Source organism: Balaenoptera acutorostrata, chromosome 8 (genome assembly GCF_949987535.1).
Source record: "Balaenoptera acutorostrata chromosome 8, mBalAcu1.1, whole genome shotgun sequence".
NCBI lineage: Eukaryota > Metazoa > Chordata > Mammalia > Artiodactyla > Balaenopteridae > Balaenoptera > Balaenoptera acutorostrata.
This window is the reverse complement of record NC_080071.1, coordinates 111,241,810-111,262,955: the sequence shown is the minus strand read 5'-3', so window position 1 is coordinate 111,262,955 and position 21,146 is coordinate 111,241,810. Positions and strand designations below refer to the sequence as shown.

At 35.8% G+C, this 21,146-nt stretch overlaps 1 protein-coding gene across 2 annotated transcripts in view; it reads left to right on the top strand.

Moving 5' to 3' along the window:
• DPP10 (dipeptidyl peptidase like 10) overlaps positions 1-21,146 on the top strand; it is a 690,622-nt gene that overhangs the window by 486,394 nt on the left and 183,082 nt on the right. The window contains exon 6 of one of the 2 annotated variants that reach the window (XM_057551305.1): positions 4,154-4,206. The exons of the other annotated variant lie outside the window; for it this stretch is intronic. Coding sequence (XP_057407288.1) covers positions 4,154-4,206 — 53 coding nt within the window. The remainder of the gene's footprint in view (positions 1-4,153; positions 4,207-21,146) is intronic. 2 annotated transcript variants of the gene reach the window in all.

Genomic DNA, 21,146 nt, shown 5'->3' with positions numbered 1-21,146 from the left:
ATGAAAAAATTAATTTAACCAAATAGAAATAAATGAGCCTAACTGAATATCCAATTAATAACTACCACACTAAGAAAATAATTAATTTAATTAACTTTTTCTTAAATATTTAATTAATTTACTAATGGATATAGTAACTACTTAAAATATTTATTTGTCATAATGTTATTCATAAAACACATGCTTAGAAAGATGTATTATGAAGTCCAAAACCATTGCACAAATATGAACTTTTTTGGTAAATTTGTTGTTGGTATTTGCCTTGGTGTGGTCATTCTGAAACTATACTGTGTCTGTAATGTAGGAAAAAAAACAAATGGGTAAATATATAGGTATTGTTGGGAGATAGGAGGTATAAACATGGAACAAGATAGTGTAGAAAAACACTGTAGTATTGTGTTTTATTAAGAAGTCTTGGTTATAACCACATTACACACACACACACACACACGCACACACACATACCCCACATACATGTACTTGATATGTCCTTCAAGCACAAGCACATATTCATCCATCTTGAATCAATCTAACTGTTCTATGTTCTAATAATATATTCTTCTCTTGGTTAAAGGACATGATGATATCTTTTTGTGTATTTAATGCCCAGATCATGATTTCTAAATACTGTTCACCACATGCATATTAAAAACTGGGAAACTTAAACAAATGGCTGGTTTCAGGTCTGAACAGGAAAGAACAAGGTGAGTCTGATGCTCAAAGATTAATAGGGTAAGAGAGGGTACAGATATTGTGTATAGGGAATTTATTGACCTAATTAGTAATATATAGCATCAATAAGAAAAATATAGAATAGCATGTAAAAAAAAAAATCCATGCATGTGCCCATAGTGATACAAGAGATACAGAAGAAAGAATAAAGGTAGGGGAGGGCTCTTTTTCAATAGAATAATGTGTATTGCAGGATAACTGGTCTGGACTTTCCAAAGGATTCAGTATGAGAAGAATAAGGGAAATCAGATCAGTCATTCTAAATTAGAGAAGACTAAAATGGCATAACAGTCTAATATAATATATGAACTTGTATCCTGTATTAAATTATATATATATACATATATAATGTTTATATGACTACTGGTGAAATTTAAATATAGGTTCTGTGTTGGATAATGTTAAGCTTGATTTTTCTTGGGCATGGTATGGTGTTGTGGTCATATGTTCTTGACAGAGACATGCTGAAATATCATGATGTATGCAATCTACTTTACATTGCTTGACAAAACAGCTGTGTGTGTGTGTGTGTGTGTGTGTAGAAACAGAGATGAAGCAGATATAGCAACATCTTGTGAGTTTCTGAATCTAAGTTAGCAGTATTCAGGTCTTTATTATAGTGTTCTTTCAATTTTCCTTCAAGTTTGAAAAATCTGAAAATAAAAAGTCATAATTAATTTACATTATACCTAAATGTGAAAGACAGATCGATCATTATCAAGAAATAACATAAGGGGGGAGACAGATTTCTATTTCCATGTCATATATATCATAAAAAAACTGCAAAATTCAAAAGAAAATGGGATCTTACTAGATTCCAGAGGAATGAAAGACTACAGTAGATGGGTAATTAATTAAACAGACCTCTCACCAACAACCAAGAGAAACCCCAAAATAGTGGAATAATATTTTCAGTGAGCTTACAGTTCTATACCCAGTAATATATCTTTCACGAGTATGGGTGAAAAAAAAATATTTTTAAGCATACAAGTGGAGATAAGCCAAAAGAAAAGTCTCTTTAATAAAAGAGAAGTCTCTTTAATAAAAGAAATTCTAAAGGTATAATTTAGGCAGAAGGAAAATCGTACAATATGGAAAGGTAGAGATGCAAGAAGAAATTATGAGCAATTATGTTGGTAAATATGTGGTTAAAGCTAAACAAATGATGACTGTATAAGACAATAATAATTTGACATTATGTGAGGAGAAAAAAATCTTCTTAGAACATAAAAAAAAAAAAACTCTGATGACAAAATCGCCTACAGGAACATGAGTAAAGTATATGATAGTCCTTGCATGGTGTGGAAAGTGGGTAAGTTAATTACCCTTTTTAAGTTAAATTAGGATAACTACTGAAAGGATAAACATAAGGTACAAACACTCAAAACTAGAGGAGAAAAACAGAATAAAACCTTGAGAAACATGAAAAATGCAATGCAAGTGACAGAGGAAGACTGGGCAACAATGACATTATAAACATTGGGGAGTTTAGAAAACCAATGCAATATATTACTGGGAGAGGATTTCTAACAGATGAAGAAACTCAGCAGCTGCAAATTATGAATAAATGTTATTTTATGAGAACTAAGACTGAAAATATTGAATATACTAGACCAGAAATAGAACATGTTTCATAGGCATAAGACTGATTAAATTTCCCTTTCTCAAGGGAGGGGTGTTACTTACCTAAGCCAGGTCTAGACATAGCTCTCACCAGTTGACAGGAATGGTGATGATGCAGGTCAAACCAAACTTGTGTGAAGTCCAGTTAAGCCTGAATAGAGTGTGTGATCTCTAGTATAATTTGTATGACCACTGCATATATGGCATTCAATTGGTATAATTCAAAAATGTAATTTAAGAGTGAAGCCTTCAAATTGTGTAAAGTAAGAGGATGGCGTGTAGAATAATATCCAGAAATCTGATTCCATGTTACATTTAAGTGTAGGATATAGAAGTGAATCTGAAAGTTAATAAAATCTTTGGAATTCAAAGATTACTCTTCCACTGAATAAGCCTTGTGAAAATCTCTGATAAATGCAGTTTCATATGCATCTGTGGTTATGCCTAATTTTAATGGGTGCTGCTTTGCGATTCTTTGGCAAGAAAAGTATCATGAGACTGAAGTCTATCAGTTGATTGCACATTTCTTGTTCAGTCAAAACTTACTCAGAATTCTAAGTGTACATTTCCTAAGACTGTGCTTGAAGGGTTGGTAATGGGTGATTTAATTCTGGTGATGTTATATGTGATTGCAGTCTGGAAGGCTGAACTCTTTCGGTGATGGCCAACCATGCAGTAAGAAGGTTAACACGTCAGCCTTGGCATTTATCTCTAAGGGCAGGTACAAGTGCATATAAAGCAGAAGTCCAGGAGAGAGAATTCGGCTTTTCCTCTTTTAATTCTTGAATTCTAGGCCAAAATGTCAGGTAAAAGTTCTGTGACTAAAATATCAATATTGATTTCTAGGAATACAATAGGAATGCCTGAAGGATTCTATGTATTTTTCCCTGTAGGTCACTCAAAATAACCTGGTATTGCTACTTTTAAAAATATGTTAGGTTTCAGTTGTCCTGTGGAGTTTTCCTTTGATGTCCCCCTCTGGACTGTAAAACGTGAAGCGTCTGGACTTAGAGTTGAGCTGGTTTAGTGTGTGTATTCATCTGATTTCCGTCAACAAATCAGTGCTACTTAAATCATTGTGCGCATAGGGGTTTATTATAAGAATTACACTCCACATAAACGTGGGAGCAGCGGATGAGGTGGAAGTCTTTCATGAGGAATAAGACGATTACAAAGAGAATCACTAACAGATTTGTCTAAAGCACTGGCCCAGGTACATAGGTAAGAGCTTGCAGACAAATGGAAGAAACCGAACATGTCTACCACCAAAGTGGAACTCTAAAGAGGGCACTTAAGGCAAAATCTATACGAAAATGTTTCTTTGGGGCGCTACCACCTCTGTGGGTCCACAGCCATGTGCTCAGTGATAGGTCTGAGGCTGCCATTGGTCAGCAGGACCAGCACCTGGAAAGAGGCTCTGGCTTCAAAGAGGAGAATGAGAATAAGCTGGGATATGCCATGTACCCCTATGTCTATCCATCAATGTGTCTTTCCTAAGGTGACCTTCTGAAAGTGGTGGCTTCTGTTTCTCTTCTACCTGCCATATCTAGCAAATGTTTCTCTTCCATCATCTCTTACTGGAGCCATAAGGAAAAGGGTATTTTACAGACGCAGTACCCAGTATTAACGTGATAAAACAACTCTAGTGAGAAGCTGATGATGCCCATGTAATTTAGGATGATTAGGAGTCTAAAACAGTAGGCAAACTAGCAAGAAAGAGACCAATAATAGTTACAGGGAAATAAGTCAGGTGCTATATACAAAGAATCTATCACCCAAAAGAGAGCAGACAGGAAAGAAAAGCCTCCAGACAGACAACTTCTGTCCTTATGTTTTATGTCATGCTAGTATGTAAAAGGTCAAGGATGAGATGATTTGTGCTAGGAGCCAAAGGAGAGTGAGACTTACCTCTGAGCTGATAAGAGGTCATAGATGAATGAAGGTCAAATTTGCTGCAGTTTTCTTTTTTTTCTCCAAATATAATTAGCAGGAAATTAATTTCAGAAATTTTGTGGTATTTGTTAAAAAATGTAGATTTCTGGAACTTCCTTATAGACCTAGGAATCAGAATTCTCTGGGGTTTGGATTCAAGAATTTGTCTTTTTAGCAAGATTCTTAGATGGTTCTTCTGGGCAGTGTAGTTTGGAAACTTACACTTGCAGAGTGGCTAATTCATCCCAGACATGTGCCAGGTCCTTTAGAGGCACTGCTGTATTTCTTCTTTGAGACCAGTGACTTAAATAGAGACATAGAAAAATATATTACATTTTTAAAAAGCTAACTAATAAAAGAGATACTGCTATTTTTTAGGGAGGAGAAAAATTGAGGCAAGAGATGGCAAATAAATTATTTGTGTCACATATCTAGTAAGTGATCGAGTCCATATTCTAATTTAGATCTATTTGGCTCCAAAGAGTATCCTTGAGCTGTTAAATGTGGTAAAAAGGTCAGGCTGGCTGAATTACGTACCTTCTTGCTAAACAAACATGAGTGAGACCCCTCCAGGAAGAACGAGTAATATTGTTCTCCAATTAAGCTAAGTCTATGTGGATTTCTTAGAAAAGTCCTAGAGGCTCAGATGCCTCAACCGCTCCCAAAACAAGCAAACAAGTAATAGACAAACGAAGGGTCTGAAAAAAGGCCTCCCAAGAAAAGAACCTCACACTTGCCCTGTTTCCTGTTCCATCTTCTCCTCCCTGTCTATGAACCCACCACATACAATGAAAAAGTCCTGCGTATGACTTATGCCCTATCTGTGTGTCCTTAGCACATGGAGCATTCACATTTCTTCTTCTAAAAAAAAATCTGCCCTGTTTAAATGATATTAATTGTACAGTTAATATACAAAACCTAACTTTCTTTACCTATCTTTTTGAGAGCAGTACTGTGGCCTCACTTTGGCTGAATTATTTGTATTGATATTTTTGAAGGAATAGGTGAGTGTGAGCGAGAAACCTGTGGAATCAGATTGCAGCCTTAGAGGTGAGCCTGGCTGTGGCAGCTGAAATGTGACCTGGAATCCCTGTATTCTAATTTAGACTCTGCTGCGAAGCTTTACAAGAACTACTAGTTTGCTGGGTAGCTTTCTAACAATCAGAGCTCATCCGATTGTTTGAGTTGCCTTGGGAATTAGATAATTCTTCTACGTGAAAAATACTTTTGCAGGGGTTTGTCTTTACATGGGGATGTTATATACCGTTAATTTATAAACTACAAAGTTCAAGTCCCTCAACCTTAATTTTGTTCTATTACTATCCATTCACCAAATGATGGTAAAACTATCTTTCTTCTGCATCTTGCAGAATTCCTGCTAAGAATAACAAGATAAAAAATGTAGAATATCTTTGAAAATACGTAAAGTCATATATATTTTATGATGTACATACAGCATATAGGAAAGCACGCTTACATCAGCAACGATTTCATTGGTTCCAAATCTGGATGCTTTTTACTAGCTCTACTAGCCCAAGCATCATGGCTCATCGGCTCACTAATAGTATCCTAAATGATCTCCGTTTGTCCTGTCTGCTTCCTCAAGACTCCATTATCTATTCAGAGTAATTTAGAACCTGTCATTCCCTTGCAATGACAATGTATCAGTACAAGTTTTGCCATGGCTTCAAGGCCATACGTGATTTGTCCTCACCTGTTTTTCCAGGTCACATCTCCTACCAGTGTCCCTTTAGTTCTCTACATTCCAGCATCACAAACTTGCTTTCCTAACGTCAAATGTGCCCAGCTCATTCCTACCTTCATCTTTGCTCTTCCCATTTTGTTAAAGATTACCTTTTCAGAGAAACCTTAAACCACCCTAAATCAATTAGCCTAAACTCCTTCTGTCTCCCATTGTCCTCTTTTATTTTCTTCATAGTACTTACCACTATCTAAATTTATTTGCTTACTAGTTTATAGGCTCATTATTAGTTTCCTGCTACTAAAGTGTAAGCTCAATAATGCTGATGCCTTTGTCATGTATCCCTAATTCCTAGAAGAGTGTCTGTCATATAAATGTGTCTGTCATTATAAAAAAATGAATAAACAAATGGGAGGGACTCACTTATATGTGATAGCTCAGTAACTGGCCAGATTCAGGGAAATTATGGAATATAAGTGGCTCCAATGAAAACCTTTTTTTTAATGCCATTCTATATATCATAGTCTCATGAAACATTATGCATTTCAGCCACAGGGTCTGAAATAATGAAATAGAGCATACTAGTTGGCCTTGGAACCAACTTTTCCCTTAGGCACCTGGAGTAATGAGCAGAAAGCCCATGCAGAATTTAAGCTGATCACTTAAAAATAATCCTCTGCAGCACACAGAGAAAGGATGAATAAGGGCATTAGTTTCCAAGTCATTGGCTTTTTGGTTGTTAGATAAAATAATTATAAATATGGTATTTGCATGTTATATTATTATAACTCTAATCAAAATATAGTTTTTGTTCTCAAGATGGGCACAAATTTAAATAGAAATGAGGCAATGCCTCATAAATACAATTTGATGATGTTTAACAGATAAGACACTGTGATGTTTAATTTTACAGGTTAACTTGGCTGGGCCATTGTGCCCAGATATTTGGTCAAACATTATTCTGGATGTTTTTGTGAAGGTGATTTTTTGGATGAGATTAATTAGTGGACTTTGAGAAGGTAGAGTGCTCGCCATGATGTAGGTGGGCCTCAAAGGCCTGATAGAACGAAGACTGACCTCCTCTGAGCAGGAAGAAATTCTGCCAGCTGACTGCCTTTGGACTCCAACGGCATGTCTTCTTTGAGTCCCCAGACGGCCAGCCTACCCCATCAGATTTTGGACTTGGCAAGCTTCTACAATCATGTGAGCCAATTCCTTAAAATAAATATGTCAGGGGGCTTCCCTGGTGGCGCAGTGGTTGAGAATCTGCCTGCTAATGCAGGGGACACGGGTTCGAGCCCTGGTCTGGGAAGATCCCACATGCCACGGAGCAGCTGGGCCCGTGAGCCACAATTGCTGAGCCTGCGCGTCTGGAGCCTGTGCCCCGCGACGGGAGGGGCCGCGATGGAGAAAGGCCCGCGCACCGCGATGAAGAGTGGCCCCCGCTTGCCGCAACTGGAGAAAGCCCTCGCACGAACCGAAGACCCAACACAGCCAAAAATAAATAAATAAATAAATAAATAAATAAATAAATAAGAAAATCCTTAAAAAATAAATAAATAAATAAATAAATAAATATGTCATCAACAGGATGTTGATAAAACCAACGTGTTTTTTATCAACATCTGGCTGGTTCTGTTTTTCTGGAGAACACTGGCTAATACAGACATATTTCTGTTATGGGTTTAAAATATACTGTTGAGAAAAGTTTACATAACCTGTCCAAATCTTTATTTGGTTATTCATTCAGTTATTGTATTGGCTGTATCTGTCACTTCAGAAAGCCTAGTCATAGGTTGCTATTAAGAATCAAAAGATGGTATGTAATATCCCATGAAATATGAAGTCATTTAAATTATTTAACATACATTAAGGGAAAAGTGAACGAATAAACTCAACTTACTTCATTTCCTCTGACTTAGCAGTTAAAGTCAGTCTTGGCCCTAGCATCAAAATTATCTGAAAAAAAGGTAGGAAGAGCAAGTGTGCCATTGGTATGCAGTGAAATTGACGGCCATAGTGGGCTAGTCTCACATAAGCTGTTACAATACGTACAACTCGTCACTGTAGTTCAAAGTTACGGTCAGCGTAATTTTTCTTCTTAATTGCTCAAGACACTCCACTGTGACACTGGCTACTTTGGCTGCATAGAGAATTTAAAGAATCAATTCATTGTATTTTATAGTTAACATGATTGCTAATAAAGAACAGTAGTAGCATGAAAATTTGCAGAGAGACAGTAAAATGGAAGCCTCAAAGGGTCTACCTGTGCAGATTGTAAAATACATATTTTGCCCAAAGATTTAAAAAGGAGAATAAAGATGAAACCATGATATCGTAGCTTAATACAAAAGGTAAGGTGTCTGACTTAGAATATAGGACAATATTAGGGGCATAGGGCACGTATGAAATTATATCAATAGAATTATTCTCCAAGGTCCTTTTAATTTTTATTTATTTATTTATTTATTTATTTATTTATTTATTTATTTATTTATAGTTTTGGCTGCGTTGGGTCTTCATTGCTGCATGTGGGCTTTCTCTGGTTGTGGCGAGCAGGGGCTACTCTTCATTGTGTGCGGGCTTCTCATTTCAGTGGCTTCTATTGTTGCAGAGCACAGGCTCTAGGCGTGCGGGCTTCAGTAGTTGTGGCACATGGACTCAGTAGTTGTGGCTCGTGGGTTCTAGAGCACAGGCCCAGTAGTTGTGGCTCACGGGCTTAGTTGCTCTGAGGCACGTGGAATCTTCCCGGACCAGGGCTCGAACCTGTGTCCCCTACATTGGCAGGCGGATTCTTAACCACTGCGCCACCAGGGAAGTCCCCTTTCTCCTTTTTAAGTTACAAGAATTACTTGTACTCTTCATAGCATATCTATATTCAGTACACTTTTAGAAATACTTATGAGTTCCTACTATGTACCAGACACTGATGGGCTTTTGGACTTGGTCATAGTTAGCTTTGGACAAGGCAGATCATCTTCTGAACACTCCAGTTTGGAATATTTGGTGAAAAAATGCATTAGAAGTCTATTTAAAGCTTCTTCACATAGTTCTTGTGCTCTTCTTTGCTGATGTTCTCCTGTCCATGTCATAGTCACAAATCATCAGCACCTAACTGGCCAACCAGGTCAGTTGATTCTGGTGCTCTGCAATACACTCAACATTTCTAAATCCAGTTCCACACTATAAACCAACTCTGGTTAACCATCACATAAATTACAAAAACTTTACTGTGTCTAACTTACAGGAAAGAAACATATTCTTGGTTTAGCTATTTATTGACTAGGAGTGGTTATGTGGGGTTGAGTTTGGCAGCAAGTATAAGTCCTCATAATTTAATGCAGTCTGTGTAAATAATACTCACCAAAGGTGTAATTATTTATGTTGAAACACAAACATATCCAACAACATAATTTGGTTCTACGTTTCTTTACAATGGTGAACAAGTCAGGCTCCAAAAGCAGACTGCACAGGAACTTGCCTTTTGGGCTTACAGCATTGCCCCTGTTACTTTAGGTGTTCACCCTGGTGATGCTGTGAAAATGTCCTGTAGTGGAGTCAGATAGGAAGCCGAGACACAGGCTATTTGAGCTAAAAGGGTCCTGAAGATTGATAGTGCTTTGAAGTATTAAACTCTTCTGAAAGGCCAAGTCCAATCCCCAGATGTGTTTTGCCAACTAATTAGTTACCAAATAAAATGAAAATGGTGAGTTTTGACACAAAGATGGTAATTTTCAATTTATTTGGAAAATTTAGTAGATCTGATGCACATTCTTCATGATCTTAATCAGGTGGAGCTGAGAAGTTACTTCCCCTTTCAGGTGCATCCTTGATCCCCAGGGTTTCACAATCCCTCTCACCACTTTCTTTTTACATCATCTGTCTGGACTCTGTAATCATATGGGTTTACAATCCTTTGTTTAGTCTAAACTCTTCATTTTCATCATGTAAAAATTTGAGTTATGAAGGAGAAACAATTTACCTGAAATTGTGGAAAATGAAACTCACCTATACATAAAACATGTCATATGCCCTTATTCCTTACTATTAAAAACTTCATATAATTCAGGGTGGCTATATGTCTAATTTTAAAAATAAAATAAAATAAAATCTTTTAAGTTTCCAGTCTCCCTTGCAAAAGGGTTCACCATGTGACAGACTATGTTCCTACATTATATAAGCAGAAATCTATTGGGGATTTCTAGGAAAGATTTGCCAACTCTTTCTACCTCCTTTTTTCTTTTTTCTACATAAAATATTAAGGTAAAACTGGAGCATCCATGTTGTGATCATGAGGCAATAATTACTGGGACAAAAGGCACAGTATAGCTTTCAGAGTCAGGAAAGATAGAAGAACCTGACTGTGTTAAGCCACAATGGTTGGCTTTTGTTAAATGGACCAAATATATAACCTATAACCCTGCCTAATAACTGAGAAGCATATATATTTCCTTTCCCACCACACACACACACACACACACACACACACACACACTCGCTGCTCTCTTTCCATCTTCCTATTTATGATTTTATTTAGTACGTATTATAAGTCAGTTACTATACTGGTCCTGCTTCTGTCTGAAAGTAATGGAGACCAGACTGTGGCACACTGCTCCCTGGTCTAAAATGCTCGTGAAAACCAAGAAAGTCAGACAAAATAGCACAGTCTATTTAGATCCTTAAACATCATTAAAATGGGGCTATTAGCACTGTGAATGGGAACACAGCCTACTCTTGGTAAGAAAAGGATTGAGGACTTAACCAATGGGAGATTTGTAATACATCAGTAAAATTAACAGATAAAGGAATGAAAATCTACAAACAAAAAATAAAATTGATTCTCAGGAGATCTGTGATAATTCAGTCAATTCCATCTGCACTGTTACTTGTGCTGAAACACCAGTGTCCTATACATGGGATGTAAGATGCAGTACCACTAAGACACAGGGTGAGAATGTGTCTGCGTGTGGTTTTTATGTGTGCGTGTATTTAACATACATTTAGATATTTCCTTTGCCCACCTCAGCTAATATCGTGGTAAGAGAATATCACGTAGGTGGCTCTAATGAAAGATTTTGTTTGACATCACTTTAAAATATTCTCAGGTCTTCTGAGTGAATCTTATTATCAAAATATTTCACTTTGGCAGTTTAGAAATTGTTTTCAGGCAAGTTTTGAGAAAGCTGAAACACTTTAACCTCAATTTCCTCCTCTCTGAATTGAAGATGTTGAATTGTACCATTACTAAGTTCCTTTCAGATCTAGCATTTTCAGAATTCTGTAAAATCTCTTCCTAATGCAGTTTTTTTCCTGCCACTGTGTGCACACTGCTTGCTCCTGGATCAGTCTCAACGGATGAGGGAGATGACTGTGTCTAAACTAATCAAAAGCGGTAGGTCATGAATAGGAAGTAAGATACATTCCTTTTACAGTAGCCATGAAAAGTTATTCCCATCAAGTTGAGATAAAGGAAAGCCATTCACTTCACTCTGGAGACTAGAGACGTAGTTGTATACTTACAGTCTCTGTGGGCTTCAGAAGCGTGGACAGAAAGAAGAAGGAAGGCAACACGGAACTTGAAGGCACATCGGGGCCTCTTCTTTCTTTGGTGTGGAGCACTCAGAGGAGGAAGACCGCCCCTCTCATGGGTAGAACTGATTTGACATGCATGACTCATAGAAATGCACTTCTAATTCCAGAATTCAAGGCGCGGAAGTAACCAGTTGAGGATGAAACACTGGCACATGGGGGCAAGTTTTCTAAACCACTCTGAGCAGCTGTACAATTATTACACTCATTCATTAGTTCTTGTAACAGATAATAATTTAGGGGCCAGGTACTGTGGTAGGGACTTCAGATATAGTATTATACAAAGCAAGATCTTTGCTAGAGGGAGTGCAAATAATTAAAGTGTAACAGGATAAATGCTGCGTTAGAAATAATACATGATAAAAATTTAATAAACACAGGACTGTGATCATTTGGATGAGGACGTGCCTAAATATACCCAGTGAAAACTCTCATCACTTCTGTCCTATGCTAAGAAGGAAGAACTTATTTTATGCTGTTACTTTGTATGGCCAGAGTGATAGCAAGGGACCTCCCTCCCCCAGTCTAGCTTACCAAGATAAATAAAAGCAGTATCCCACTAAGGGATCGTAAGAAGGGTCCACCAGAGCGGGAAGTATGGTGAGCATTTATGATTCCTTTATCTAAAAGTAATCCAGTAGAACTTGGTGAAGCCTAGGATGTCCTAACTAATTTACATCAGTTTTACCAAGGGAGGGGAGAACCTCTATGAGAACTTAATAAAAGCAAAGGTAGAGTGAGGTGAGAGTTCACAGATTAATGGAGTAGAGATTCCGACCCAGTTGGAAAGCAAAGAATAATTGAAATCACACGGATAGTCCTTACTATTCATCTTTGTTTTCTTAGCGCCTAGCAAAGGTAGAATGAGCCAAATTTAATAGATTAATGGGGTAGACACACCAACCCAGCTGGATAGCAAAGCAGTAATTAAGACCAGGCAGAGGTACTGGCATAGGTGAGCCCATGTTATTATGATTATTCTCCTAAAAATGTATCTTTCCAACATTAGTGGGAAGAAAACAGTAAAACCTAGAGAGAATTCAACAGCATGGGGAGAGAAGAGAGGAAACAGTGCAACAGTAAGAATAAGAATATTAATGTATCTTTCCTTGGAAGCCTTAGTGAATTAATGCTTATAAATGGCCAGAGTGTTTGGGTCAAACGTTCAGTATAAGTGAGAGGAGCTCTTCTTATGTTACTTTTTCAGAGTTCATTAACAATCAAAGGGATTATAATGGACTTTGACAGAATTAAGTGACAATCAACAAAGTAAGGGAGTTTATTATGGAGAATATTATATTTCCTGCATAATATTAATTTCACAAAAGGCATTTTAGAAACTACAGCTTAAAATTTGCTATATTCATATTTTTGTATTTAAATCTTTATTCCTCCTTCAAAATACTCCTTATATAGGAACATGATTTTTTGGGGAAGTCATTGATCAGTATCTTCTTAATTTTCTCATTTTTTTATATTACCTTGTAAAATAAGATATTGCTTTTAGACTGCTTTAAAATAAACTTTGGTGTCAACAGTGTTCTGCTTTCAATGGTAAAAGAGGAGAGAACTCAATTAAACTTTACATTCTCTCACCACATGGATTTTTAATTACCATGTGCTATGTTTTATGCCCTATACTATTTAATTTGAATGGAAATGTGCCTCAGATTTTCAGAGTACATATTCTTTAGTCATGCATATTAGTTCAAATAGTGAGAACATAAATATACTTCCATTCTTTTTCCTACACATTGGCTTCTAACCAGCCAGAGACTTTGTTTCCACCTTTAATACCTGACAAAAAATGCTGGCTGCTGCTAATGTCATCTGTCAAATATCACATTTCCTCCATTATGGGAGAACTAAAACATATCTTTGTTTATAGCATGTCAAATATATAAATTCAACGAACTTCTGATTTGTTGGCAGAAAGCAAAGACTAAAAAGCAGTGTATGATATTTTCATGTGGCATGTACTCATTTGTTGGCACAAATAATTTCTATATTATAAATGATACTCAACTTCCTCTTTGATGGCCTCACTTTAAGAGTAGATTTTGAACCAGAGATTTTAACCAGTTAGAATTTCTGTCACTGGGCTGTTTTATTCAGAAGTATTTGATACTCGAAAGTGCCTTTCACTTCAGCTTGAATCCATGTGCTGCCAAAAGCTTTCCTATTAATGTGATTATTTCAGGGAACATCTTAAAGTTTTCACTGAGTAACTTTTTTTGACATGACAACTTTTATCTCCTCGATCTTGAAAGATATGTGTCATGACAAAGGTGCATGCTGGTGAAGGGTGGTGAGGGGGTAAGGCATTTGGCATCCCATAAGGATAATTGTATTTTTGCTGTTTTTTTAAATAATCGAAGTGTTTATTTATCAGCCTGATTATGACTGTAGTTTCTCTTTTTAATCCATTCTACATATTGCTGCCAAAGCGATTGCTCTGTCTCATATATGTATATATTTTTTAACATCTTTATTGGAATATAATTGTTCTACAATGCTGTGTTAGTTTCTGCTTTATAACAAAGTGAATCAGCTATACATATACATATATCCCCATATCTCCTCCCTCTTGCTGTCTCATATATTTTGGCTTATAACCCATCTGCTGAAAAAAAATAGGGTATCTTTGTATTGTTTTCAGAATTATTTTTTTCTTAGACTAGCACACTGATCCTTTGCATCATTGCGCCTACTTGGCCCCCAGCCTCATCTCTCTCTTCTTCCCATGGTGACTCCTGCTCTAGCAATGCTGATCTAGAGTCATCCTCACACACTCCCTGCTCCCCTGGGTGTCCTGCTTTTGGCCATGGACTTCTACTTCTAGCAGCGCTTAAAAAAGAAGAAGAAAAAGAAGAAGGAAAGAAAGAACTCCTACTCATTTTATGAGACTCACCTCAAGTGTCCCCTCCTCCTCAGACCTTCCCAGAGCCCCCTGACAGTGAGCCCTATTCCACCATCCATTGTACTGCATCACCACCGAGCAAATTCATCCAGTTTTGTAAAGTATTTTCACGGTTTTCTTTTTCTTTTTATCTTACAGATGATTCAAAAGTTGAGAGAAGGGTCTGAGTCTTGTCTATCTCTGTGTCCCTCCATCACCTAGTAGTAAACAGGGATAAAACTTTTTTATTTGAAAGAAGGAATGAATGGAAACCACAAGTTTATATAAAAAAGAGAACAAAACAAACAAGGTAGCAAAACAGTACTGGTTCACTCAACCCTATTTGTATAATAAAGTTAACATCTAAATTAGTCTTTCTAGTTGGTAAATTGGAAGAAAATTAACGATCCTGAAAATGAAAGGTAGGGTGTCCCATTATAAGCTTTCTTAGAATATAACTGGGAACTTTCATTCCTTCTGTTGTCCTCTTTTCCCTTTCCGCTCTGGATTATCTTCTAAAATGGTTCACCCAAATAAAAAGTTAATTAATTTTTATTAAGCAATTAGAGGAAGAAAAGTAATTTTCATTTTCTAGTCGAAGAATTGGAAAGAGAGAGAGAAACGGACCGATTTTTTTAGCAATGGCTATCCTAGAGACCAAAATGTTGCCCACGTATAGCAAGATACGAAGGATGAATATGACGGGGATGATCCATGGGTCATGCAATACTGTCTTCCAGTGTGGAGAGAGATATATCTCTACATCAACTTTGATCACACTGTGTAGGGATTAGTAAAAGAGAGAGATGGCATATTCCTTGAAACATATTCTCTAGCCTCCATTTATGCTGAAAATTTTGCTGTAAAGAGGATGAACAGATAACTTCCATGGTTGAACAGCTTTTTCAAATTTCACAAATTTTCAAACTTTCTATCAACAAATAGTGGCATACTCAATTCTTCAAGCTAACAGTGTTAAACTGAATCAGAGTTTAGGGTTTCTCTAGCTATAAAAGGTAATGATCCTTTCTCAAAGCCTCTCTGGAGTGCATCACTTCAGTGACATCTATAGATTAAGAGCATGGCCTAACTCTCAGACATGTGAATGCAAATCTAGACCCTGTAATTGACTTTGTGATGTTGGACAATTTAATTTTCATCTTTGAAGGCTGATTTTCTCAGCTATAATATAAAGGGGGAGTATTGTGAGGATATAATGAATAACAAAAAGAGCTAATATTAATTGAGTAGGCAGTATATGCCAGTCACTCTTGCAGGTGCTTTATACAAATTAATGCTTTTAAACAATCCCAGTAAATTTATTATTTATGTACAATTATTGTACCCCTTTTACAGAAGAAGAAACTGAGAACCAAGTAAATTATCAATTATTTGGTAAATGAAATATATAGCAGAGGGCCTGACATACAGTAAGCAAGCAATAGCTAGAAACAGATATTGCTTTTTTCTGTTATTCATGTGTTAGTCATATTCATACATGTGAATATATGTATGTGTATATCATATAAATATATGAGAGAGAGGAGAGATAGAGAGAGAGAAAAAGAGATTCATTATAAGGAAATTGTATGGACACTGAGAAGTCCAACAACTGCAGTCTCCAAGCTCAAGATCCAAGGGAGCCTATGGGATAGTTCTAGTCCGAGTCCAAAGGTCTGAGCACTGGGAAAGCCAGTGGTTTAAGTTCTAGTCCTAGCCTGAATCGAAAGGCGGGAGAAGAGCAATGTCCCTGTTTGAGAACAGTCAGGCAGAGATATCAAATTCTTTCTTAGTCTGCCTTTTGTTCTATTCAGGCCTTCGATGGATTGGATGAGGTTCACCCACATTGAGGTGGGCAATCTGCTTTACTCAGTCTGTTGATTCAAACGCGAATCTCTTCCGGAAACACCCTCACAGACATAGTCAAACTAATGTTTAACAAAAGGTCTGAGCACCCATGACCCAGTCAAGTTGATACACAAAATTGACCATCACAGTAAATTTCAAGGGAGGCAAATGTTTGTAGAATCACTTAAAAATGAATTCTCAAAATGAAGGTTATAATTATGTTTTACAAATGGAAGCACGAATGAGAATGGAGGCTGGCCCATACTTCACACACAGTAAATGCTTATTCAGTGATTAATTAAAATCATCCCTTGGAGGGGGGTATGCTAAATTTGGAGCATTGTAACAGGTAATTAAAAGGACAAAGTACAAAAGGAGGTCCAAAGAGAAGACAATTTAGGAAGAGCAGAGCAAGTGAAATGATGGCAAAGGGTATATCCACATATCTCAAATAATTGAGATATCTATATATCTATATCTATATATAGATATATATATATGGGTTTTAGGAATCAGACAGTTGGACAAAACATGAAGTAGAATTTGTCTAATTCAAGTTGAAAAAATAATTTAAAAATATTCTTGGATTAACAAATGATGACTACACAGAAGAAATATCATACTGTAGCTTCTCTGGTTGTACCCTATTTCAATCTGTCCTCATTAGTGCCAGTAGTTTGCTTTTAAAACTATGAATCTAATTGCCATCCACATGCCTAAAAATGTCTTAGGGAATCCCCACTGTCTAAATGGAATTCAAACTCCTTTGTATACCATAGATTTTCCTAACATTTGCCTTACTTTTCATTTCCAGACTCGTTTCTTACCACTGTTCCCTCTGTATACATTGAATTCTGTCCATAATTAGCTACTTATATCCTTCTCTTGCCTAAATGACTCTATCTTCCCTTTTTCAACTGATGAGCCCTATTCCTTGAAAAGAGAGTTTATGATGGGAATGACAATAATGGGAATGACAATATAATGGGGAAGAAGAGGAAGGTGGTGGTGATTATAGGTCTCTTTTACTGATTATTTCTGGCCAAGCCCTTTAAAGAATGTCTTAACTACCTTATTTCATTTAATGCTTACAACAAACCTTGGTTCTGTTAGTCACAGTTTGTTGTGGAAATTATAGCTTAAAGACATTGAGTGACTTGCTCAAGGTCACCCACTTAATAAGAACAATTTTAATTTTGTCTGAATACCAAATCCACTCAGCAAAATAACAAAATGGCTTTTCTAAAAATCCTTTTATTAATAATAAAATTTTAAAACTCATTAAGCTCTCCAGTATGTTGCTTTTATATTGTATCTAATTATATAAGAATTATTTACATATCAGACTACTCAATTGATTTGATTTCCTTAAGTCTAAGAATGAGTTCCGTCAGTCTGCTTGCCCCATACCCTGCACAGTGTTAGGTTCATCATAAGCAGTTTATAATCTTTTATTAATAAAAGCAAATATAAAAAATAAATTCTAAATATACCCAAATGAAGACCTACAACCCCAATAGTAAAAATAAAAAATCAAAGCAAATTGCCTTTGCTGCTTTAAATGTGAGGGGAGATAGAAACCTTATTAAAATTGCCCTCTACTAGAATGTCAATAGATAAACACATTGGATGAAAATAAGCACAAAGCTTAATTCTTTTTCTTAATTATTATCTGGGGAAAGTCTTTGAAAAGAGAAGTATCAAAGGATACAAAAACAGGAAGATCAAGAAATGTACCAAATTGGCACTGATTTCCTAAGCAAACGGAATAGTCTATAAAATCATTGTTTGGGGGTAGGGGTTGTTGCTTCAGTCACAAAAAGCATGAAAATTAAATTATTTGCTTTAAATAATCTTGTCATAAGGAAACTCAATATGCTTCTTCCTACATTAAATAAAAATTAATCCCTTGTGTGGTTGCCCATTATGAAGCAGGATAATGACTTTATTGTTGATAGACCAATCAATATCTTTCAATCCCAATGTGCAACCTGTCACCATCAGTACAGCAGAAGGCAAAAGAGGTGCAATAAATGTTAGCATAGACAAGATGACTTAGCAGATAGACTCATTAGAGTAATTATCAGGGATAGAGAATTCTGTCTCCCGACATTAATGCCCACAACTTTAACCTTTTGATTGGATTTCTTCATAGAATTCAGCCTGACTTTTATAATTTTTAAAAAATCTACATTTATTCTCTAGTTTCTCTCGTGCTTTTCAGGATTTCTTTGTAAATATTCTCTATGAGTAAATATTTGGAGGGCAATTAATGTTTTTGTACAACTTTGTGGTTGTTTTGTAAATGCATTCAACTGGAGATAAATGCCCTCAATTTGAAATTTGGATCTCATTATCCCTTTTACTAAATTATATATTGCCGTTTTGTAATAGTTACAGTGTCCCAAATACATAACTTCTGTAGGCCTCTTTAATTAGAAGTATTTGGCCAAATAAGCACAGTTGAAAGTTCTCACTGAGATTCTGGGACTCAAGTTTGCAGCAACACCAACTCAATACACCCATAACATGTACTCTTTGTGTGCTACATGTTAAAAAGCACTTGCAAATAGTGTACGTGTATCAGAATAAAACATTTTTTGTTTTAATCAGACTATACCAAGTCCTTTAGAAAACGTTTTCCAACAAATGATGTAAACATTAAATCATACTATATAAATTTTGAATCTGTGAAAGTCACAATTTGTGCTTGCTCATCCACGATATTTATTTATCTTGTCTACTCCATCGTGTGTTTCCTTCTAGATGCCTCTATTGAGTGAGTGGTTCAGGTACATAGCAAGTCATATGGATCCTTGTTTTCTTCTTCCTTTGGTTATTTTCTTTCAAATCCTAATCCCTTACTTAAATCAATAACAGAATAAATAAATGTACAAACTATTAAGAGGTTGGTCATGTAATTGCTCAACACTTTCCTACTGAGTTGATTCTAGTTTTCAGATAATTAGTTCTTTATTCAAGACAAGTTTCTAGGGGAAGACTGGGAGAGAAGACTGAAAGATGAAGAGTTGGTGATGGGTATTAATTGCTATGGGAGAGTCAGTAAGACTGTGATGCATTGCAAGATACTGTTCATATTTGTATTGCTTTTTATTAAGTCTTAAGTTTAAAATTTGGAGCTTACTCTTTTTTTAAAAAAAAAAATTCTGGGGGAGTAAAAAACCGGAAGCTGCAGCTGCTTTGAAATACTACTAATATTAGACATATAGCTCTGAAGATATGAAAGAACTTTGTTTCCCTTTTTCTTGTATTTTTGCATAAAAAAGAAGAAAGATAAATCTGTGGGTATGAGAGAGGAAAATTATAAATTCTAGTTAGGGATTTATTCTTCAGTAAGTTTTCATCTCAATATTGCAAAAAAGTACTTTTTACAGTTAGAGGTGTTCATATTTAAAGTTCAGATAATATAGAATATGATAAAGAAGAAATTAAAAATTAACTGAAATGCCATGAGTTGAAGAAAATCACCATTATATTTGGCATATATTCCTCAAGAACATACATAAAATATATAAAAACACAGCTAAAATGTTTACATGCTTATTTATCTTATAGAAATGTAATCATTCTATAAAAAAATTTACGAAATTTTTTTCACATAATTTATCATGATCATATTTCCATGATAATAATGGCAGAACCATGTTAAATTATAAATTTGCCTATCCTAAAATTAAATTAACATTATTTGCTCCTATTGGCTTCCTATTATGTATCAGAAATAAATTTAAGGTAAACCTCTTTTGTTTATTAAAAAAGATTGTATAAACCTAAAAGTAGATAAAGAGGGAATAATGGCAGCAATAGATTTTCCCAAAAGGTTTACATGCAAACCTGATTAATAGATGGTGACAATCATGGTGAAACAAACTTCTCATGACTTTAAAACCAACCATTTCAAAATCATACATCAAATTCAGTGTTTGTTGTAGTATGTGAATCTCAACAAGGGTATATTTCTTTTAATTTATGAAATGTTAAATATGGTTATTTTCTGTAGCTTTTTTCAAGACATTATTTAATCTGTATCTTTGCTTTTATTGAGTTTTTTTCTCCTTTCAGTCTTCATTACTCTCTCCTTTCTCTCAATCTGGTCCATTTGCTCTGCTTTTTTCTCCATTATTTTATGCCTTGAATTCTCAACCACCATTTCTAAAAGGCTTCTTTTGAACTTCAATTAATGATGTAGGTGTACATTAATTATTACTTTTAGAAGTTCTTGTGTTTTTAAAAATGTTTTTGAGCAATCTAAATGCATGGAAGTTATATAATCACAAGATTTTTAAAAAGATAGGAATGTTTTCATTTACATTAGGTGCTTTATGTTCTTTCCACATTAATGGTTACTAGAAATAAATAGTATTAAATTCTCCTGGAGACTTTAAATATTTATGTCTAGTGTGTTTGAAGAGAACTCTTCAGTAGATCTCAATAGAGCATATGTTCAGGCTGCTCTTTTCTCTTTCAATATTTAAGGCATTATGTGTGGTATCTAAATTATATTATACCAAGACAATAAAACTAATGACTTTTTTTCCAGCAACTTAAAACAACACACATTTATTATCTCACAGTTTACATGCATCAGGGGTCTAGGCATGGCTTAGCTGAGTCATCTGCTCAGGGTCTCACCAGGGTGCAATCAAGGTGTCAGCCAGAGCTGCAGTCTCATTTGACACTTGGGGTCATCTTCCAAGTTTGTTGGTTATTGGCAGAATTGAGTTTCTTGAGGCTGTAGAACTGCAGCCCTCAGCCCCAGTCAGCCTGCTTTTTAGAGTCTGCCTGCCGTTCCCTCTCACA